At 35.9% G+C, this 20466-nt stretch overlaps 1 protein-coding gene across 2 annotated transcripts; it reads right to left on the bottom strand.

Annotated features, from left to right (window-relative positions):
* Positions 1 to 11100: 11100 nt before the first annotated feature.
* On the bottom strand, positions 11101 to 19172 carry LOC116138510 (B3 domain-containing transcription repressor VAL1). 2 transcript variants are annotated; one of them, XM_031424219.1, is made up of 14 exons: positions 19043 to 19172; positions 18712 to 18901; positions 18441 to 18559; positions 17635 to 17716; positions 17444 to 17545; positions 16276 to 16937; positions 16042 to 16138; positions 15739 to 15913; positions 15001 to 15077; positions 14437 to 14862; positions 14261 to 14310; positions 13432 to 13545; positions 13288 to 13355; positions 11101 to 11983 (listed from the first exon to the last, which is right to left on the bottom strand). In XM_031424219.1, exons 3-14 carry the CDS (start codon positions 18551 to 18553, stop codon positions 11283 to 11285), a joined length of 2667 nt encoding a protein of 888 aa, XP_031280079.1. In that variant the 5' UTR covers positions 18554 to 18559; positions 18712 to 18901; positions 19043 to 19172; the 3' UTR covers positions 11101 to 11282. The 2 variants fall into 2 exon arrangements, with proteins under 2 accessions (XP_031280079.1, XP_031280078.1); XM_031424218.1 differs by lacking the exon at positions 19043 to 19172 and having other exon boundaries at positions 18712 to 19035.
* Between the last annotated feature and the right edge of the window lie 1294 nt (positions 19173 to 20466).

Raw genomic sequence — 20466 nt, 5'->3', positions numbered from 1 at the left:
TACATGTTATAAACAATTAAATCACACCAGGTTTGATTTAATACTTTTGTTTGGAAGCTCTTTCTCTAGATTAATATCGATTTCACTCTACTCCAAGTGTAGGAATGAACTTATGGTAATCTACACGAAGACAAGAAGTTCACTCAATAATTTTGCTAGAAATTAATTGAATGATTCAAGGGAAATTTGGGGCTGATTTTTCAGAGAAAAATAATCTCTCACTATGGGAAAAACAGCTAGGGTTTGTGTTATATTAAAAAATTGATTTTAGTTGCCTTTTTATAGTGCAACTAAAACCCTATCCTTTTTAGGAATAATTCAAATCCTATTCCTTAATTGGAATAGACATCTATTCCTATTTGGAATATATATTTCCTTTTTCCCAAATAAGTATTAATGGTATTTAATAATAATAATGGTTTATTAATTACCTAATATATACATATATATTAATTTTAATTTTAATAATAATTTATTTATAAATATATTTACACCAATAAATATATAAATAAATAAGTAACCTTACGAATTAAATTCCAATATAAAATTGGACATAGGCAACAACTTTTCAGAAAATTTAATTACACTGTAAGATTACCAAAATACCATTTCGTCATAAAATGACGGAACTGCCCTTTCATTTAATCTTCCTTAAATTGTTTTTTAAGCGTGTCACCTGTAGACTCCTTATCATATTGGTAGTGAGTAATATCGTGATTAACAACCTGTTAACTGTCTCATTACACACATACCAAGATTGGCCTCTAACAAGGCATTATGACCACCATTCGGATTCAACTAGCTATCTACAGTATGGTTACCGTTCAATTCAATCCCTCAATCATCTATTATCTCTTTAAGGTTTGAAGCATAGAAATAGTGTCAACTTCAAGTATGAAATACCTTGAGATATTTGTATTCGGTTATCGGACCAACAACCAAATGAAATTGGATTCGAGCAACAACTCAATTCCACTGTGACCACATATTTAAGGTCGTTGCCTTTTATCGAATATCTCATTGAGTGATTTCTCCTGTACCCAAGAGTGATGAATCATTTGTCAACCCACCGTAACAATAGTGTACTTCTTAAAGTAACCAATCACTACCATACTGATAACCCTAAATAGGATTACGTTAGGCTAGTGTTAAACTACACCAATATTTACACACGACGCTCTGGTGATCTAAAAGTCTAAGGTCACATGCACCAACATTCTTTGGAGGATGTATTTCATAGACATCAAGGTTATAATTTATATGGAATCCTATATATGGGCCAGTCTAGTGAACTCATAACAAACACCCATGCATTGTACCAAGTTGTCACCAAACAACTTTAACATGCAAGATCTGTCATGACCTTTCGGTAGGGTCGTTCAACACTATCATAACCTTACCATATAATCTGTGCCCTAGGTCAGAATAATATTAAGGCTATGGACATTTCTAGAATGGTCACCATATGTGCTCATAGGGATCTCACAATCAAGACTTATGACTGCTTGATTACGTCATCACAATTTCACCACTCTAAGGACATATATTATTATATACATTATAAGATACGATTTACATAATATAAATTAATTAGTAGAATAACATGATACATAGAGTCACATTACAAAATGCTATTGGATCTAGGGCGCCTATTCTAAAAATCTCCCACTTACACTATAGCTAATCATTCATGTATTTAATATCAAATGAAGCTAAGTGCTTATCATGTTTCTGTTGCGATAGAGCTTTCGTAAGCAGGAGTACTACGTTGTCATCGGTAGGTACTCTACTTATTTGCAAATCTCCTCTCTAAACGATTTTATTTGATCAGGTGGAATCATCTGAGCATGTGTTTGGATCTTTCATGAGACTGTGGTTCTTTGGCTTAAGTAATGGCCCAATTGTTGTCACAGAATAATTCTTTTGGTTCAACAATGCTGGGAACCACACCAAGTTCAATAATGAACTTCTTGATCCAAACCGCCTCTTTGGCTGCATCTGATAATGTAATGTACTCAGCCTCCGTTGTAGAATCAACTATAGTACTCTGCTTTGAGCTTTTCTGGCTCACTATAGCTATATTAAGACAAAAGACAAAACCTAATTGCGATTGATAATCATCTTTGTCGGTTTGAAAACTGGCATTACTGTATCCTTTTATAATGAGTTCATCTTCTCCTCCATAAACCAGTCCTCTCCAAGTACTTAAGAATGTTCTTGACTGTTATCCAGTGATGCTCACATAGATCCGATTGATATCTACTACCAATGCTTAATACACACAAGACATCAATCCGATTACATAACATGACATATAGTATGGATCCAATGACGAATGCATATGGAATCTGATGGGACCATCAGATTTGTGGTATACAATAGGAAATCCAAGAGAGGCAAGTAGGGGATTATGAGGTGTAACAAGAAGATTTGGTTGAGCGAGGTGTTAAAAAATAGTTATTGGGTGGACAGATGGTAGTAATGGGTGGGATATGAGAAGAATTCTGTTAGGTAGAAAAGAGAATAAAAGGGAGGAAGGATCTCAAAAAATTACAAAGGAAAATAGGGGAGGAGGGTGACCCTCGAAGTTCAGTTGGGTTCTTGATATTTTTCTGTCAGTTTTGTTAGTTTCTTTTGTGTTGGATTGAGTTTGACTGATTCCATTCTTGGTTTAGTTTTATCCTCATCTTGTGTTAATATATAAAAGTTAAGTTCTGCATTTCCGGTTTATTAGTGTCATTCTCAATTTTGTTGCTTGAAATACTTGTTCTTTACACTATCTGAATTGATTGAGTAAGCCGGGATCCAACAAATTGGTATTAGAGCGAGGTGAACTAGGGAATGGTAAGTACGAGAATGGAGGCAAGAGTTGAAAATGTGCAAAGGGAGATAGCTAAGATTGGAGTGGACATGGGTACCAAGACATTGCTCAATAGAGTTACAAGGCTGGATGAGAAGGAAAGAGGAAGAAGAAGTCAGAAAAGAAGAAAGGGTAAATCGACTAAGGTGCCAAAAACTTCAGAGATGGGTAACAGTCAAAATCGAGGTGGTCTGAATGGAGTGGAAAATCAGGATGGTTAGAGGGGTTAGGAAATTGGAGCCAACAACAAGGAGAATCTAGTAATGCCAATAACACCATCTGGGGAGAATTTGGTGGCTGCAAGTTAAAGTTACCAGTTTTTTTTTAGCGACGATCCTTATGGGTGGTTGTTTAGAATCGAACAATATTTTACGGTCAACAAAATAGGAGAAACAGATAAGTTGATAGCGGCAACAATCTGCATGGAAAGCGACATTGTCAATTGTACCAGTGGATATAGGTAAGAGCTCCGGTGGTGACATAGCTGACCTTCAAGTTGGCTCTTCTTTATCGATTCAGTGGATCCCAAAAAGGGAACCCATATGAGATGCTCATAGGAATCCAATGGATAGGAATCGTGGAAGACTACCAGCAGCGATTTGAGGCTGTCATGGCACTGTTGGTGGAGGAGAAGGAAGAGATTCTGATGGCCGCATTTCTTAATGGGTTGAAGGCTGATATTTGGGCCGAGATAAAATTGACCCAACCCAATTCCTTTATCCAACTTTTGGATTTGGCCCAAAGAGTGGAAGAAAAAAATTGGGCCTTGGAGGATTTATGAGCTGGACCAAGAAGATTTGGAAAAGTATTTAGGTTTGTTGGGTGTGGGCTTGGATCAGTGGATGATGGATTGGGCTTGGGGCTTAATGTAGTTGGGTTGGGGTCGGGTCAAACTCACGGGTCACAATAAGTTGGGTCTAAGACCCAATCACCCTTCAACTTGAATCAAAATCCCGTCAGATCTTTTCCATCAACGAGCAGCCATGATTATCTGACCAACCTTCATAGAACAGCCGATCTTGGGATGACCGTCAATCCAACATCATTCTGATAGCAAGTCACTAGAGTAAAGTGTACCTACATTGCGGCATGTCGACTCTAACCCATTTTTCCGGCGGAACTTTCCCTTTAAACACATGACAGAGGCCAAAATATAGTAGAAGAAAGAACAAGGTATATGATTCGTATCAAGGCACAGATGTGGAGAACAACAATTCCAAGTTATTTTGGTTGATGAGGAAACGAGTGAAGAGAAAGAAAACGAATAAAAGGTACCAGAACCATAATAGAATCCCATCGAACTCATCCTAAGTTCAATAGTGAGTGTCAACGGACCAAAAACATAGAAGTTGAGAGGGAAAATTAACGACAGAGAAGTGATTATATTGATTGACAGTGGAGCTTCACATAATTTTATCTGCAAAGATATCATTGACAAGTTATCTCTTTTAGTAACACGGACAAAACCGTTTGGGGTTCGAGTGGGAGATGGATATAAGGTTCGAAGTGAAGGTGAGTGTCAATGGGTTTGTTTAGAGATTCAGGGAGTTACAATTGTTCAGAATTTTTTCCCTTTTGACATGGGGAGTGCAAATGCGATCTTGGGAATTGCTTGGCTTGAAACTTTAGGCAAGACAACTACAGATCTGAAGAAACATGTCATGAAGTTTAAATTGGGGACAAAAAAGGTGAAACTAGTGGGTGATCCATCCTTATACAAGAACTTGGTTTCTCTTAAGGCGATGATCAAGGCCCTCCAAAATGAAGTTCAAAGATGCAACATGAAGATGAAGTTAGCACGGATTCTCAAGTAAGTGCCTTATTACATGATTTTGATTATGTTTTTACTCCACTTATTGAATTACCGCTCGTGAGATCACAAGACCATGCAATTCAGTTGAAACTCGACACCTTACCCCCCAATATACGCCTTTACCATTATTCGTATTACCAGAAAAATGAGATTGAAAATTTAGTGGGAGAAATTCTCCGGTTTGGGATAATTCGACCAAGTACTAGTCCATTCTCTAGTCTTGTTTTGTTAGTAAAAAAAAAAAAAAAAAAAAAAGGATGGGGATTACCAAGCTCTCAACAAGAGTACAATTCCGGATAAGTTTCCGATACCAGCCATAGAAGAATTACTTGATGAATTGGGGGGTGCAACAGTGTTCTCTAAGTCGAGCTACCATCAAATCAGGGTGAGAGAAGAAGATATTTACAAGACAACTTTTCATACACATGAGGGGCATTATGACTTCCTGGTTATGCCTTTCGGGTTGACGAATGCTGTAACGCCCTGCTTGAGGTACGTAGTTGAGATTTGATGAATGGCTTGAATGTTTATTGATTTACCCTCATTTGAGTCTATATGTTGTTAATATTGCTTGGTTTACCCTTAGTTGAAAGGGTGTATTGGTTTGGTTGAGTGATTACCCTGAAAATTTGTAAGACTTGGCGAAATCTTGTTGTTATAGTCTTCGCCGGGCCGAAGAAGAAGCTTCGCCGCGGCGACTGTGAGTTTTCGCCGGGGCGAAGAAATAGCTTCGCCGCGGCAAAGACTCGGATGAATTTTTCCCTTGAGTTTTAGAGAATTTTTCCTTTTGGGACTCATTGACCATTCTACCCCTAATTAGCAGGAAAAGTGGGGAGTGAAATGCAAAGAAGTTGCATGGAGAATAGTTTGAATGAGATTGTTTTTGCAAAGAATGAAAGGTCTTAGGTGGAATTTCAAAGAAGGAGCAAGGGTATACTGGGAAAGAGTGGAGAAAATATGAGATATTAAGGGTTTAGCTTTAGAAACCCTTTCATTTGCTTCTTTACCACTGCCTCTTTCATCCTTCATTTCTCTCAAATTTTCATTCAACTTTCCAAGGATCTTTGAAGATCTTTTGACTAGAAATTTGTTACAAGTTGATCCTAAGCACTAAAAGGTGAGAATCCTTACTCTAGATGTAAGTTTTATTGTTGAAAGAGTAGGATCCTTATTGAGTTTGTATTGAAGGTTTAAGAGGAAGTATCAAGCCTTCAAGAGTAGAGAGCTTAAGTGGTTTCTCCTTGAGCTAAGGTAAGTAAATCCACCTAAGTTGTGATTTGTATGATTGAATGATGTGTAGAGATTTTATATATGCTTAATGCTTGAATTTCTATGTTTGAAATGAGTTGATGAATGCATGAATGAGTTCAATGTTGTTGTATGAGAGAATTTCCACCATGAGTATGGTGGATTGTGTTGATAAGTTTTAGTAGAAGTATGGAGAGAATTAGAAGAATTTGAGAGGAATATTTGAAGTGTGTTTTCTTTGCAGGATGTGTGATGATTTAAAGGAGTTGTGCTCCTATTTTGGATGATTAAGAAAGAAATATCATTAACAATTAGAATAGAGTTTATGTATGCACACATATTGTTTAATGAAATATCTAAAAGAAGCATGAGTAGAAGTAGAGAACCTTACTTTATGCAACATAGCATATTTGCATGCCATGAATGCATATAAGAAAGATTTTAGGCATGAGCCATCCATATGCATATGTTTAATTGAGTAATCACATGAGAAAGAAATATGAGAAATGAGAAAGAAACACTCTATGAATAAAGATAAAGAAAAGAACTAATTCTCTTAGAATAAAGAGAAAGAAAGAACTAGCACTAGAGAATAAAATGATTATTAAGTGCTACAGAAAAGAAAAGAAAATAGGTCGTACGATGGGGAACCCATGAGTGTAGAGTTACCCGCATGTAAAGCGCCATGAGAGAGCGGAATGAGAATGAGAAACATAATTTGTATAGCTGTGAGAATACATGCGGATGAGGGCTATACACGAGAGAGAGTACACTCACATGACCAAGGGTTCTGAATCCATGCATCGACCAAGACCGGCAAAGAATAAGAATAAGAATAAGAATAAGAAAAGAAAAGAAAGAAAATGCATTGTTATGCTTTAGTGTCTCATCCATGCATGGTTATGATATTCTCCATGGGTGATGAGAATAGAAAGAAAGAAATGAATGGTAAGAACTAGAAGTAGAGAAAGAACAAGAGTGATTGAACTAGAGAGAGTAACAAAAATACGAACAGATTTGTGCGGGGATTATAGAGTAGAAGATTTACTTACTGAGCATCTTTGTGCTCACCCCATTGTTTTCTCTGTTTTTCAGGGCATAGGTAAGGACGTGGTCGGATGAACGTCGGCAAGCGGGGAGACTTGACTACACTGTCCCCTGTCTTTTTGAGAGTCTTTTGTACAAATGATGTTGTACTATGTAAAGAATGTATTTATTAAGTAAAGAAAATTTTTGGACCCAACCTATTTGATAAATATACTTGTTTTTTTATTGATATATTTTATGAATATGATAGTAGAAAGAAGGTGTTACAAATGCCCCAACTACATTTCAGGCTTTCATGAACGATACTTTCCAACCATATTTAAGGAAATTCATTCTTGTATTCTTTGACGACATACTAGTTTATAGTTCGAATCTTGAGGCACACCTAAGGCACTTACAGATTACCCTTCAGACACTATGGAAGCACAAACTTGTGGCTAATAAGAAGAAATGTGTATTTGGCAGAGAGAAGTTAGAGTGCCCGAGGCATATCATTTCCACAAATGGGGTTGCAGCCGGCCCATCAAAAATTGAGAGTATTGTAAATTGGCCAACACCAAAGGATATCAAAGCTCTTCGAGGATTTTTGGGGCTCACAGGGTATTATCGACGATTTGTTCAAGGCTATGGGAAGATTGCGAGCCCACTAATATCCTTATTGAAGAAGGACTTTTTCACTTGGAATTTTGAGGCTCAAAGAGCATTCGAGGAGTTAAAATAGGCAATGACTTCAGTTCTGGTACTTGCTATGCTAGATTTCTCTAAGACTTTTGTGGTCGAAACTAATGCTTTAGGGAGTGGGATTGGAGCCATATTGATGCAAGATGGACACCCCTTAGCCTTTTTCAGTTAAGGTTTGTCCCCTAGGTCACAACTTAAATCGGTCTATGAATGGGAATTAATGACAATTGTCTTAGCTATGCAAAAGTGGAAGCATTACTTGATGGGAAGGCATTTCATAGTCTGCACCGATCAAAAGAGTCTCCGCTTCCAAATGGACCAACGAGTTATGGGTGAAGATCAACAAAAATGAGTCACCAAGTTGATTGGGCTGAACTTTGAGATTCAATATCGACCCGGGATTGAAAATCGAGTTGTTGATGCATTATCAAGAAGAGGTGAAATAGTAGAACAAACAACCCTTTCCTTGGTATGCTTTTCGGGGATGGAAGAGCTTGAAAAGGCAATTCAACAAGATCCTAAATGCAACTGGTTGTTTAAGACTTGACAAAAGACTCTACTAACTCTCCTTCTTTTTGGCTGATAGGAAGTCAATTGATGTATCATCATCGCTTGGTGTTACCAAAGATCGGCCCACATATCCAAAATCTTCTACATGAGTTTCATTCTTCACCAATTTGAGGGCATTCTCGTTTTTTCCAAACTTATAAGAGGCTTTCTAATGTGGTTTACTGGGAAGGGATGAAAAGAGATGTCCAGTCATTTGTAGCAGCCTGTCCGACCTACCAATAAAATAAATACGAAGCTCTTAGCCCAACTGGCCTTTTACAACCCCTCCCTATTCCCACTCAAGTTTGGGAAGACATCTCTATGGATTTTATAATGGGACTTCCCCGAGCTCAGAATGTCGATACTATTTTAGTGGTTGTAGATCGACTCACAAAATATAGCCATTTTCTCACCCTTAAACACCCTTACACGGCAAAGGATGTGGCAGCCTTGTTTGTACAGGACATGGGTTCCTGCGGACCATTGTTTCAGATTGTGACTGTGTGTTTATGAGTCTTTTTTGGAAAAAGTTGTTTAGGGAATCTGGCACCCATCTTCTTATGAGTTCGGCCTATCACCCCCAAACAGACGGCCAATTAGAGGTAGTTAATAGATGTTTGGAAACCACGACAATGGCCAAAATGTGTACATTAGGCAGAATATTGGTTCAACACTACCTACAATAGTTCCACAGGAATGACACCTTTCAAGGCATTCTATGGCCAAGACCCACCGGCTCTCCTAAAATATACTGACAACACTTCTGTGGTAGATGAGGTGAACCAACAATTACAAGATCACAGCTTCATATTGCAAGAACTGAAAGACAACCCCGCTAAGGCTCAAAACCGCTGAAGTTCTATAGTGATGGAAAACGACGGGAAGTAACTTTTGAGGTAAGTGATTTAGTTTATTTGAAACTCCAACTTTATCGCTTTCGCTCCTTAGCCACCAGATTTAATGAGAAGTTGAGACTAAGGTATTATGGCCCCTTTGTGATTGCTGACAAGATTGGTGAAGTTGCTTATCGACTAACACTACCACCGACAGCCTGCATCCATAATGTGTTTCATGTTTCCCAACTTAAGAAGGCTAATTTCCCTCCACCTACTACCAACCCCTAGCAAACAACCTTCATGAGAACTTGATCTTAAATGTGGAGCCTGAAGAAGTATTGAAAATACGTCGGTTATTGAATGGAGACCATAAAGTCCTTATCAAATGGTAAGGACTGCCTCATTATAAAAACACATGGGAAGACTTTACCACTCTCAACCGTTAGTTTCCTTCTTTCCACCTTGATGACAATGTGGCTCTCCTTGGGGAGGGTAATGATGAGACCATCAGATTTTTCCCAACCCCTTTTCTAGTTGACTGTTTTCTTTATTTATACAAAACCTTAGGAGTGTTATGATGATAGGTGCGTTAGTTGGGTCGTCATATGTTGCACGGCGGTTGGAGGCTCACATGCCCCTACACCATAGAGAATGATGGTGTCCCCCTTGATCGCCAGTGCCTTTACAGGCTTTTTATTAACTTAGCTGCATGAAAGGCACGTGGAGTTTGCTTGGTTGGGTGCCATCGATTGGGGTAGGCAACTCATATGTGGCGAAGTGATTTAGCTAAATGGAAGGATGTTTCACATGGTGGGCCCCTTTTTTCTGTCTTGCCAAATGTTGTGTTAGTATATGTTTGCTGATTGTCCACGCTTCCTTGGTTCATCTCCGCCCCTAGGCTCGATGCCTACCTCGAGCGGGGGCGTATTCCGAGCTTTCTAACTACCCCCGATCTGGAGACCTTTACTGCACAACACACCTTAAGAGAAATTGAGTGCTAATTTTAACTAATATATGTTTTGAAAATCACCATTCAATATATTAACTATAGGAAACTTTCCATTTATTTGTTAACTAATTATTTAAACTCTTCAAACTAAAAAGATCTCAAAACATTCTTGTATGCTTTGACATCACCAATTATATCAAGGGGTTGTTTGGTTAGCAGTAATGGAAGATGACACCGTAATCTATCTAGAAAAAAGGATATAACCTTGTTTGGTTTTTAGGTAATCAAAGATTTCAGTAATATTGGGGGTAATTTAATTACTGAGTGAAATGGTGTTATTTTAATATTACCAAGGTAATCCAATTTTTGTTCCCATTTTACCCTTAATTAATTAACATTTTGGACACAAATGCTCTCATATGTTTGTCAGCAAAATGAATTCTATAATCCCCTACATTTGAGAATTTGCTAAAACACCCAAGCCATAATAAAAGTTTAAAATTTAACAAAGTACCTCCAACCACCCAAGCCGACTGCTGGCCATTGGCAACCACCGCCAACTGTTGTCGACAGTCATCGGAATGACACACATCCAATTGAATTTGGTCGATCGTGCGCCGGTCAAGCCAATTCTGACAGTGTCTAGCAATCGCTTGGGTGATTATGGGTATTTTGTTGAATTTTAAACTTTTATTTTGGTTAGGGTGTTTTGCCTAATTTTCATATGTTTGGGGGTTAAAAGTAATAATCTAAATAATTAAACAATATTATAATAATATTTAAAAAGAAAAGGCAATTTAATAAAAAGATCTCCCTGAATTCTTTTATTCCTTCCAACCAAACATATTAATTATTTATACCCATCAATCGAACTAAATATATATAATATAATATTTCCGTTAATCTTCAAAGGAAGCTATCCCACTAATAATTCTATTTTTTTAGTAATAAAATATTTTCCAAACCAAATAGCCGTTGGATGTAAAAAAATATATATAATAATTTGCAACACGAGCTGTCCACAAAATGACAAACCCGTAACCCCAAAAATATAAACTGCAATGGTGGAAATCATCAAAGTTTATCCATTTTATTTTCTATAATTATGAAGAAGCTATGATAAAAACAAACAAATTAAATTATTAAAGTATGACATCGCCTCACTAGAGAGCCAAAAAAAAAAAAAAAATTATACACAGCCTGCTTTCCGGCCTTGGTTCAAAGAAAAGAAAGAAAAGAGCCAACGGGTAGTGAGTGATCTATCATTATCAAGGTTGAAAAAAAAAAAAAAAAACCGTTTCAGTCTAAATTGGGCTCCTGGTCACGACCCCACCCCACAGATGCTAGGAATCCTTCATCAGACATAAGTCTCTCATTCTCCCCATTAACTTGTTGGAGTAAACATGAACTCAGTCCATTTGACTGCTGCTGCTGCATATAATTCTCTAATGGCCTGCTGCTTTGTACAAGCGTCAAAAGGCTAACTCCTGTCTCTCCAATTTGCATATCCTCACGATTAGGATCGCAATTCAAATCTATTTGTCCACTGCTGCTCTCACCCACCTCTCCTTGACTTCTTTTCTGGTTCATCTCATTCTCTGAATGACTCATTTGCATCGATTCATTTCTTGTTGTACTGTTGTTCGTTTCTGACTCACCCTTGTCATCGTTATGGTCCTTCTGAGCAAGTTCTGCTGCTTCACGTTCTGATTGACGTCTCTTTTTGCGCAGCATGAGGGTTTTGAACCGGCGCTTCACAGTCATGCAAACATTGCATGTGCAAGTGGGTTTGTGCTTTCCTTTGCCACTTGGAGGCTGAATGCACACGATGCAAGTGCAGCCAGGCCTGTGTCGGGGATGCTTAGTAGTGACTCCGACTGAAGGCTCACCTAAGTCTCCTGCATTGTCTCCTAAAACAGCAGCACTTGCCAGAGCGTCTAAGCCAGAAGGCTCACGTTCTTGGGCTGGGTTGCTCTCTACAATCTTACGCTTCTTGGAGTCTAAGCAAAATACATAGAAAAAATAAGTGAGAAAGTATGTTAATATTAAAGAGTTATGGAGGGCAAAGTTTACATTTCATATGATATAGCAAAGCAGAGACACCATCATCATTGAATAGAAGGATTTAAGAAAGGATAATTTACCGATGATAGTCACAAGAATGTCAGCCTGGCACTCTTGGTTATCATTTAAGCTATCTAGTACGTACAAGTGTAGGAAAGATTATATATTACACAACGCAACCTAAAAATCTTTTCTCAAAAAAAAAATGCTTAACATAAATACTAAATAGAACAACTTTTTGAAGAGTGCTTTCATCCAATTGAAATTTTACTTATAAAAAAGACAATATCTATACACCTAATAGAAAACAACATAATAGGCCTTACCTATATTAGTACTACTATTTATTTCTAGTTCTTTTACCAATATTTTATGATAACCAAGAAAACCATGGTCAACAAGATCTTCACTAATATTGTAATCTCAAATAATGTTAAAAGAAAATTGGGATATAAATCTCTAAAACAATAGAACAATTAATTTAATCACATGAATCAAACCAACTTCTAACATCAGATTTCAACAATTCATATTAATGAAGATTAATAAAATTTAAAAGGATGAACATAACTTAAACAACAATGAACACATATAAATATACATTTATAGAATCTAGAGAGATATAATGTTACTAAATAGGGTGGTCTTATCATATATTCCAAGGGCACAAAAATTTAGCTATTTTGATGCATAGTAAAACTGTGTTTCTGTATATTCTTGTAAATAATGTGCTTCAATATAATCAATTTTTTTTTGTTTTTTGTTTTTTAGTGATCTTAAAATGTGTCCTTAAAGGGCACATATCAGCGTTTCCCTACTTAATATTCAAAGAATAGTGTGGCAAATCAAAGTCGATTTGCTCGTTTGATATATAAATAAATAAATAATAAAATTAAAAAAAAAAACAATGAATTCTAAGAAATGGAATAATAATTAGGAGCCATACTAAATTATTCATTAGACGCACACATTCTGATGAACGCTTGTCCTTTTCTAAAAGATTCATGCACAAGCGAGATCATCCAAGTGTAACAGCTGCAATGCATGGCACATGCATGCACAATATTTTAAAGCATGCAATTACATTATTTGGATGGATGCATCCTCACACTTCACACACATGCAGATTATTAACCATAAGCATTTCTTTCAGATTATTAATCTAAAACCCTTCTTAAGCATTATCAAGGGCTGCAGAACTTTCCTTAGAATACAAAAGACACAGTTCCTTGATTCATACCTCTACCAACTCTAAGAAGATTCTCCAATTCTTTCTGACTCATCTCCTCTGGTGCAGAACATGAACACCTAAGAGCATCATAAACCACATGAGAATAAAAAATAAAAAAAAACCTCTTTCTCCCATGGACAAAAAATGTTGCACCTGATTGAATCCCAAACATTGTCTGAACATGTCCACTTTGGAGGGAGAAGAACATCCATTGGCAATTTTCGCCATTTGGAGCAATCATCACACTGAGCCCATTGCTCCTGTCCCCTGGACAAAGCGCATAATGAATTCAGAACTAGAATATGCTTAGCATAAAATTAATTCCAAGTTGTTCTGATCCATGCAAGTAGTGATAGACAATTGAATTCAAAATGTAGTGTTTCCCATAACTACAACATTTTGCCCTCTCTAGGAGTCACATCTTCCTTCATGCACCGTCAAAATTCAACGAAATAAAAACTAAAGGTATATGTAACATACAATGAGAATAAGGAGGAGAAGATGAATCATTTATAACTTGACCAAACTGGGAAAGTTTCTAAATACAATAAAAAATAAATAAAAAATAAAAAATAAAAAAAAATTTCAAGGTCTGAGGTCACAAGTCCTCAATTTGTCTCAAGTTATAATGGTAACAGAAAAAGAGGTAGGGGAGAGGGGGAGTGTGGGTTAAAATGCATGTTTAGGCATGCCTGTAGCAAAGGCTGTTCAAAATGATACCATGCTTGGACGTTTCGGACTTGGTATTTTCTCAAAGATGACAAAGCCACAACTAGGTACTTCAGACAATTGACTCAATAAGCAATCCTAAACAGTTTAAATAGCACTCTAAGCAAGCTTGGATGAAGCGCTGCTCCTTATCTCAGAAGAGCTCTTCAATTCTCCAGTGAAAAGATTTGAAAAAATTTACTAGTACCCTTTAAAGTTTTTCAAGCATTCCAAATACAATATTGACAAGTAGAATGTCTACTAAAGTCCTTACCCAGATGGCCGGGCAGTGAATATAGTCCTCTTTCCGAAAACTGGAGGCTCCTAAATCATAAACAACATTGATTACATTGCTACCAAGGAAACACATTTAAATTCGAAATTCCTCATGCATCATCATAGCATACATACTAGGAATAAATAAACAGAACCCCTGACTATGATACTTACATCATATTCTTCAAATTCATGGTCCTCAATAGTGACAATGCTTGGTTTGACACTTGGGGGTGGCCGAAGCAAGTCCTGTGCTTCTTCCCATGTAAGTCTTAGCTCCAGTGCTTCTTCACTGTGCATTAACAATCTCTTACTTTTGGACCCAATATTCCTAGTTCTCTTCTTCTCTGAGTTTGGAACGGATTGCTGTGGTGACTCCTCTTTTGTAATGCTTTCATGATTGTCACTTTTATGCCAACCAATATCCCCATCAACCAAACTCAACTGTTCTGGCAGCGCATTCATGTGAGGTTCCTTGCTTCCTTTCAGTGTTTGGAAAAGACCAGAATAACCACTTACTGTAGGGAGATTCTCAGTAACACCAGAAACAGAACTTTCCCCAGAAGGAGCACCATTTGGAAGGGCGGATGTTTGAGCATCCTGTTCATATAATGACTAAATTATTATTAACTTTCTGAAATAACAAAAACAACATCTGCTTATTTCCAGGACAATATAGATATCTAAAAATGTTAAAAAGATGCACACGTAAAGTAAAATAAGCCTAAGAAGCTTGACCTGCATTTCTTCAGAGTTTGTTGCCTTCCGAAACCCCATTATAAGCTTGCCACCAGGATCTATCCGACTAAATGTTACTGCAGTACAGGAGATGAAGAATTAAGTGAGAGCAAAAGTTTGATATGCAATCAATATTGATTTCCACTAAAACTGCTGGTAAGACAGTTCTCAGTATGCAATCAATATCGATAGCCAGCAAAATATCAGGACAAAAGAGTTCTCAGTATGCATCAAGATGTCTTGATAATTAAAGGAAAATGTAGAGGAGTGAATTAATGATAATGCGTAGTCCTGGCCATCATACTAGTCCAGACATCAAACACAAATAGTACGCTATAAAATTAAACAATTTCAGATATGTTTAGAAACATAATCACAGACTAAGCAACCAGATTCACAGTTACTTCATACATGAAGTCCTGAAAATCTTTCAGATGAATAGCCGTAAGATACAATACACCTAACCAACAAAAACAAAACCAACTGTGGTAGGTAAACCCTTAACTAATATATAAGCGAGAGAGTTAATGTATATCCAAACATAAAGTTCATGCAATTTTTAAATTTATGGTCCCAATCAAAACGGCCACTAGGACATCAGCCTATATCAGCTTCAGCACCAATCAGTCCATGAAATAAATTGTTTAATATCATATCACCAAGTAGAACAAACTATGATACATAAAGACAGACCAGGTAATATAAATAATCCTTAAGCAAGAATGGAATGGTGCATACTAGTATCGCCCGCTCGTAATTGCATAGACTGTATGCAAGGGGTTACACCCTCTAAAACATACATCCTGCTATTGTTGTTGGGCCAAAATCTGAACTGAAAAACCCACTCTTTCCCTTTAACATCTTGAATCCTTAAAGGAAGCCCTTCTGATTGAGATATATGAGGAAAATATGCCTGCATTGATTTCCATTTCACAAAAATGTAACAGAAAAATGCAAAAAAAAAAAAAAAAAAAAAAACCCTAAAGGAGAACGGGAAATTTACAAGTATCAAAAACATGAAATTAACATTTTAAAACTTACTTCAGCACATGCCTTAGGGAGAACCAAACGACCAATTCGACCAGCATCACTAGCACTTAGAACCTTTTCAAACAGTGGCACAATGGTGGAATTCAAACTAAAAGATAATGAAGTTAAGGTGAAACATAAAAAAACAAATTAACAATTCATAAACAAAATATATTATCACAGAACAATATTCTCGCTTTACCAAATTCATTTAATAATAAAAGAAAATGAAACATTCATGGATACTCCCCAGATAGTTGCTGCAGCTCTTGATCAGTAATCCGTGGCCAGTACCGAGGAAGTAAATGGTTTTTGCCCCGGCCCTCAACAGGTGGCCTTGCAATCCGCAGTTGAGAGACTGCACCTTTACTTGTCTCCGGACTTATGCTAAGGCCAGTTTTAGGGGGTTTTGGTAATATAGGACGAGATCGTTGGCCTTGTTGAAAGTGAGAAGGTACTTTGCTTTGTTCCCTTCCATCAGCAGTTCCATTAGAAAAAGGTAGCACAAAATTTGTACTCCCAGATGGCACTCCCAAACTCATACTCAGAGATGGATGAGCATGTGATTCATGCATATCTCTAATGTCTAACATAGATCTACTGTCTGGATTGGCAAGTTTAGATGATCCAACAGATGGTTGAGTTGCACTCGAAAAGCCTGTGCCAACTTCACCAAACGGTGTCCTGACCTCTTCCCGTTTGTCTTGCCCAATAGACACACTTGTATCACCTATCTGAGATGGCAGGAAATTGGGTTCATTAGCCTCCATAATTCTGCACAACTGTGTCAGCTTTCCCTCATCAGCACCATTACCAACCACTGTCTTTTCAACAGATTTGGACCGTAGATTATCAGCATCATTTATTGTTAATGCAACAAATTCATTACGAATCTCATCCCTCTGCATCTGCAAGGAGAAAATAATAAGAAGCCATTATAAAAAATCAAGTGCACAAGGGCCACATTACTTGATATGAATATTCACAGTCTTCACAGTATAGCCTGTTACATCCTCTAGTGCATCAGAGGGTAAGACAAAAACAAATAATTAAATGAAAATATGCAAGCACAAGCAAACATCAATGCTACAGATTACGTATTTCAACTCTATCATTTGAACCAGGCCTATTTGCATAGTTCATGACACAAATGTAGGTGGGACAGAGCTGTCATGAATGATACTAAAACTATTGACATGATAGTCCTTGTAACTATGTCTCTAATATTCACACCAAGTAATTATATTAACATTCTAAAAATAGATGTGCCACTTTATATTCGGAGAGCATGACTAGCTAAATACTTTGAGACTACAAATATTTGACTCATACAAACTACAACTTAATAAAATTCAACAAGGTGATTCAGCAATTTAAGATAATATTAAGATAAAGATATTTGAATTCCTCTTACTGCATGAAGTCGTGAGCTAATTGAACAGCTGGTACACCCAACTCCCCCGTAATCCAAGAGCTCAAGCAAAGATTTTGAGGCTATACACCCACAGTGCAGACGCTGGCATATCAGATTCAATTAGACTGAAAAGTTCAAGAGAGAAAAGAAAAAAGAGTACAAAAGAATAAAATTATCAGACTGCAGCTTACCTTGCGGCATAAGTAGCATTCCCTCCAACCAGGTTCCTCTAAGTGGAATGTATTACAAAACACAAAATTCTCATACGCAGATCTAAAGAAAGTATAGATGCACACAAACAAAAAGCCAAGCAAGAAAGAATAAAGATCAATAAAAGTACTTAAAAATAATAAATAAAACCCCATCTAGAACGATAACACATGTTTAAGTGATAATTTTAGTAAGAAAAAAATAGACCTCACTTTCTCATGCTATTTGTATAATGTCAATGAGAAGCAACTAGTAACTAGCATTTCTCTCTAGTAAATATTTTTACTTAAATTAGCGGAAAAAAACTACCAAACAGAGAGACTGTCAGAGAAAAATAAATAAATAAATAAAATCTCTATGCACTAATTTATGACATAAACTTCCAAATAGACCAGGAGGAATTTGAACTTGAAACTTGTGGTTAATTTCTAGTGCCACATTGTAACTAAACTACACTGATTTAGTAAATGGCTATATTTAGTTAGCTCACTCTAAGCTGACCCAAAAACAGTTAAATTCAACATCTTGTGCGCTCAATTTAGGCAAAGTTTAAGAATAGATAGTAATTGGTAGAATTAAAAATCAAATATGATTCTTAATTCAATTTAATTCATAGTAATTAGTTGGTTTTACTCTAAACCATAATGTTGGTAGAAATTTATAATTAGAACTACAGAACAAACCCAATTCATGAAAAATCTAAACACAAAAATAAAAACCTTAGATAAGCCCATAATTAAAAATAGACAAAACTTGAAAATTTATACACAAAGGAGAGAAAAAGTACCCGCAATTATAGCATAGATCAGCATATCCACCAGATCGCAAAGGCCAACCTCTTTTCCATTCATGGGTCGTGGCCGTTCCACATGATGCATTCATGCAAATTCTCGACCCCATTATTAACTAAACACAATAATAATAATAATTATTATTATACTTTAATTAATCAATTAAAATCACAAAATCCCTAAAACCCCTTTTGATCAAGAAATAAAAAATTATAAAAATTAATAAAAACATGCACATACATCAACAAGAAACGTGAAATAACAAACCTGGTTGAAATCAAAAAACCCAGATCTTGAAAATGTAACGGAAACCCATTATGATAAGTTGGTGAAGAAGTGAGTCAACTCGGGAGTTGAAAGAGAAAAGAGTAACGGCGGGGGGGATGGTGGTTGTTGTATGGGTTTCGACCAAGAAAGCGTGTCGAGTCGAGTTGAGTTGTATTTGTATTGGGTTGAGCTGAGAGTTTATATAACTATAGATATAAAAATAAATATAAGTTAAATGTTGAAGAAAGAGAGATTTATAAAGAAAGAAAGAGAGAGAATGCATGCAAAGGAACAGATGCATAAAATGCATGCACGACACTTGAAAACACACCGCTTAACTTAACAAAGTCTTCTTTCCTTCTGTTCTGTGTTAGTGTTTGTGTTTGGTTTTTGGACACTGATATCCTCACCAGCCTGTTTCTTCGGATTCTGTCACCTGTGCTGTCAATACCATTTGTAAGAATTCGGACTTTAATCTTCTCACCTGTAGTTGCGTTTGTTTTGCATAAAACCTACATCTTGAGTGGCGTGTAACTGGTCACCAAATTTTACTTTTAAAAGAACCAAAAATTAATAATTATTATCAATAATACGAGGTAAATTAAATACTCAAACATTCTAAATTTATATCTTTGATAACAATTTAGGAAATTTTGATTTTTCACCGGCAAAATAGTTCTTCATATTAACACAAGTTATTGAATTCAGTTACCTAACTAATAATTTGTCATGTAAAGTTAAAATAATTTGTAATAATTATAAAACTAAATTACAATTTAAAATATATTATGTATTATTTAATTAAACAAAATCCTAAAAGAAATATTATAAAGTTCTAATTTCTTTACATTAAAAAATTTAAATAAAAATATTGAAAACATGAAGCTCTAACCCAAAATAAATCCTCTTTAACTCAAACTAACTGTTTTAATATAATACTATACATCTAATAACAATAAAAAAAAAAAAAAAAAAAACTGACAAATATTTCTTACTAACTTTCCCTTCACAAACACAACGTGATAGTTTATAATTAGTTAGTTTGCAATTAGATAAACAAGACATAATGCGAACTGACCAAATACAAACTATCACGTCGTGTTTTTTAGAAAAAGTTAGTAAGAATAGTTTATAAGTGTAATATTACTCCTCAAATAAAAACTTACCCACTCACTATTTTAATATAATTAGAGAGATCAAGAGGTACAACTATATGACTTAAGTTTTGACATTCCTCGTAAACCATTTATTTTCATCAATCCAATTGCATTAAAGAGATGTTAAGTATATTATCTTTAAATTCCCTCTTATCATTATTGGATTAACAAAGATGAATGGCTCACAAGATGTGTCAAAATTTTATGTCATAATATCCTAGACAAATGACAAATAAAGCAAATTAAAGTCGATGATTAGGTAAGTACGTAGATTGGAGTTAATAATATTCTCATCCCTGAGGTTTGGAGAATCATCCCTGAGGTTTGGAGAATTTTCTTTGGTCCAGTATAATTTGAAAAGATCATTATAGTCCCTGTTAGACTAATGCAGTTAGAGAAAATTAACCAGTATAAGGGCGTGATAGTCATTTTACACTTCTAAGAATAAAAAATGAAATAAAAAATTATTTATTTCATAAAATTTAATAAAACAAGAAAAATAGTAAAGAACAATAAAATTATAAAATAAAATATGATATGAGAATTTTTTTTTTTTTTAGTTTTGTTAAGGTTGGGATTCTTATTTTAAATCTTTAAT

This window comes from Pistacia vera, unplaced genomic scaffold, assembly GCF_008641045.1.
Source record: "Pistacia vera cultivar Batoury unplaced genomic scaffold, PisVer_v2 Contig341, whole genome shotgun sequence".
Lineage (NCBI taxonomy): Eukaryota > Viridiplantae > Streptophyta > Magnoliopsida > Sapindales > Anacardiaceae > Pistacia > Pistacia vera.
The sequence above is the reverse complement of the archived record's forward strand: the minus strand, read 5'-3'. Positions and strand labels throughout refer to the sequence as shown.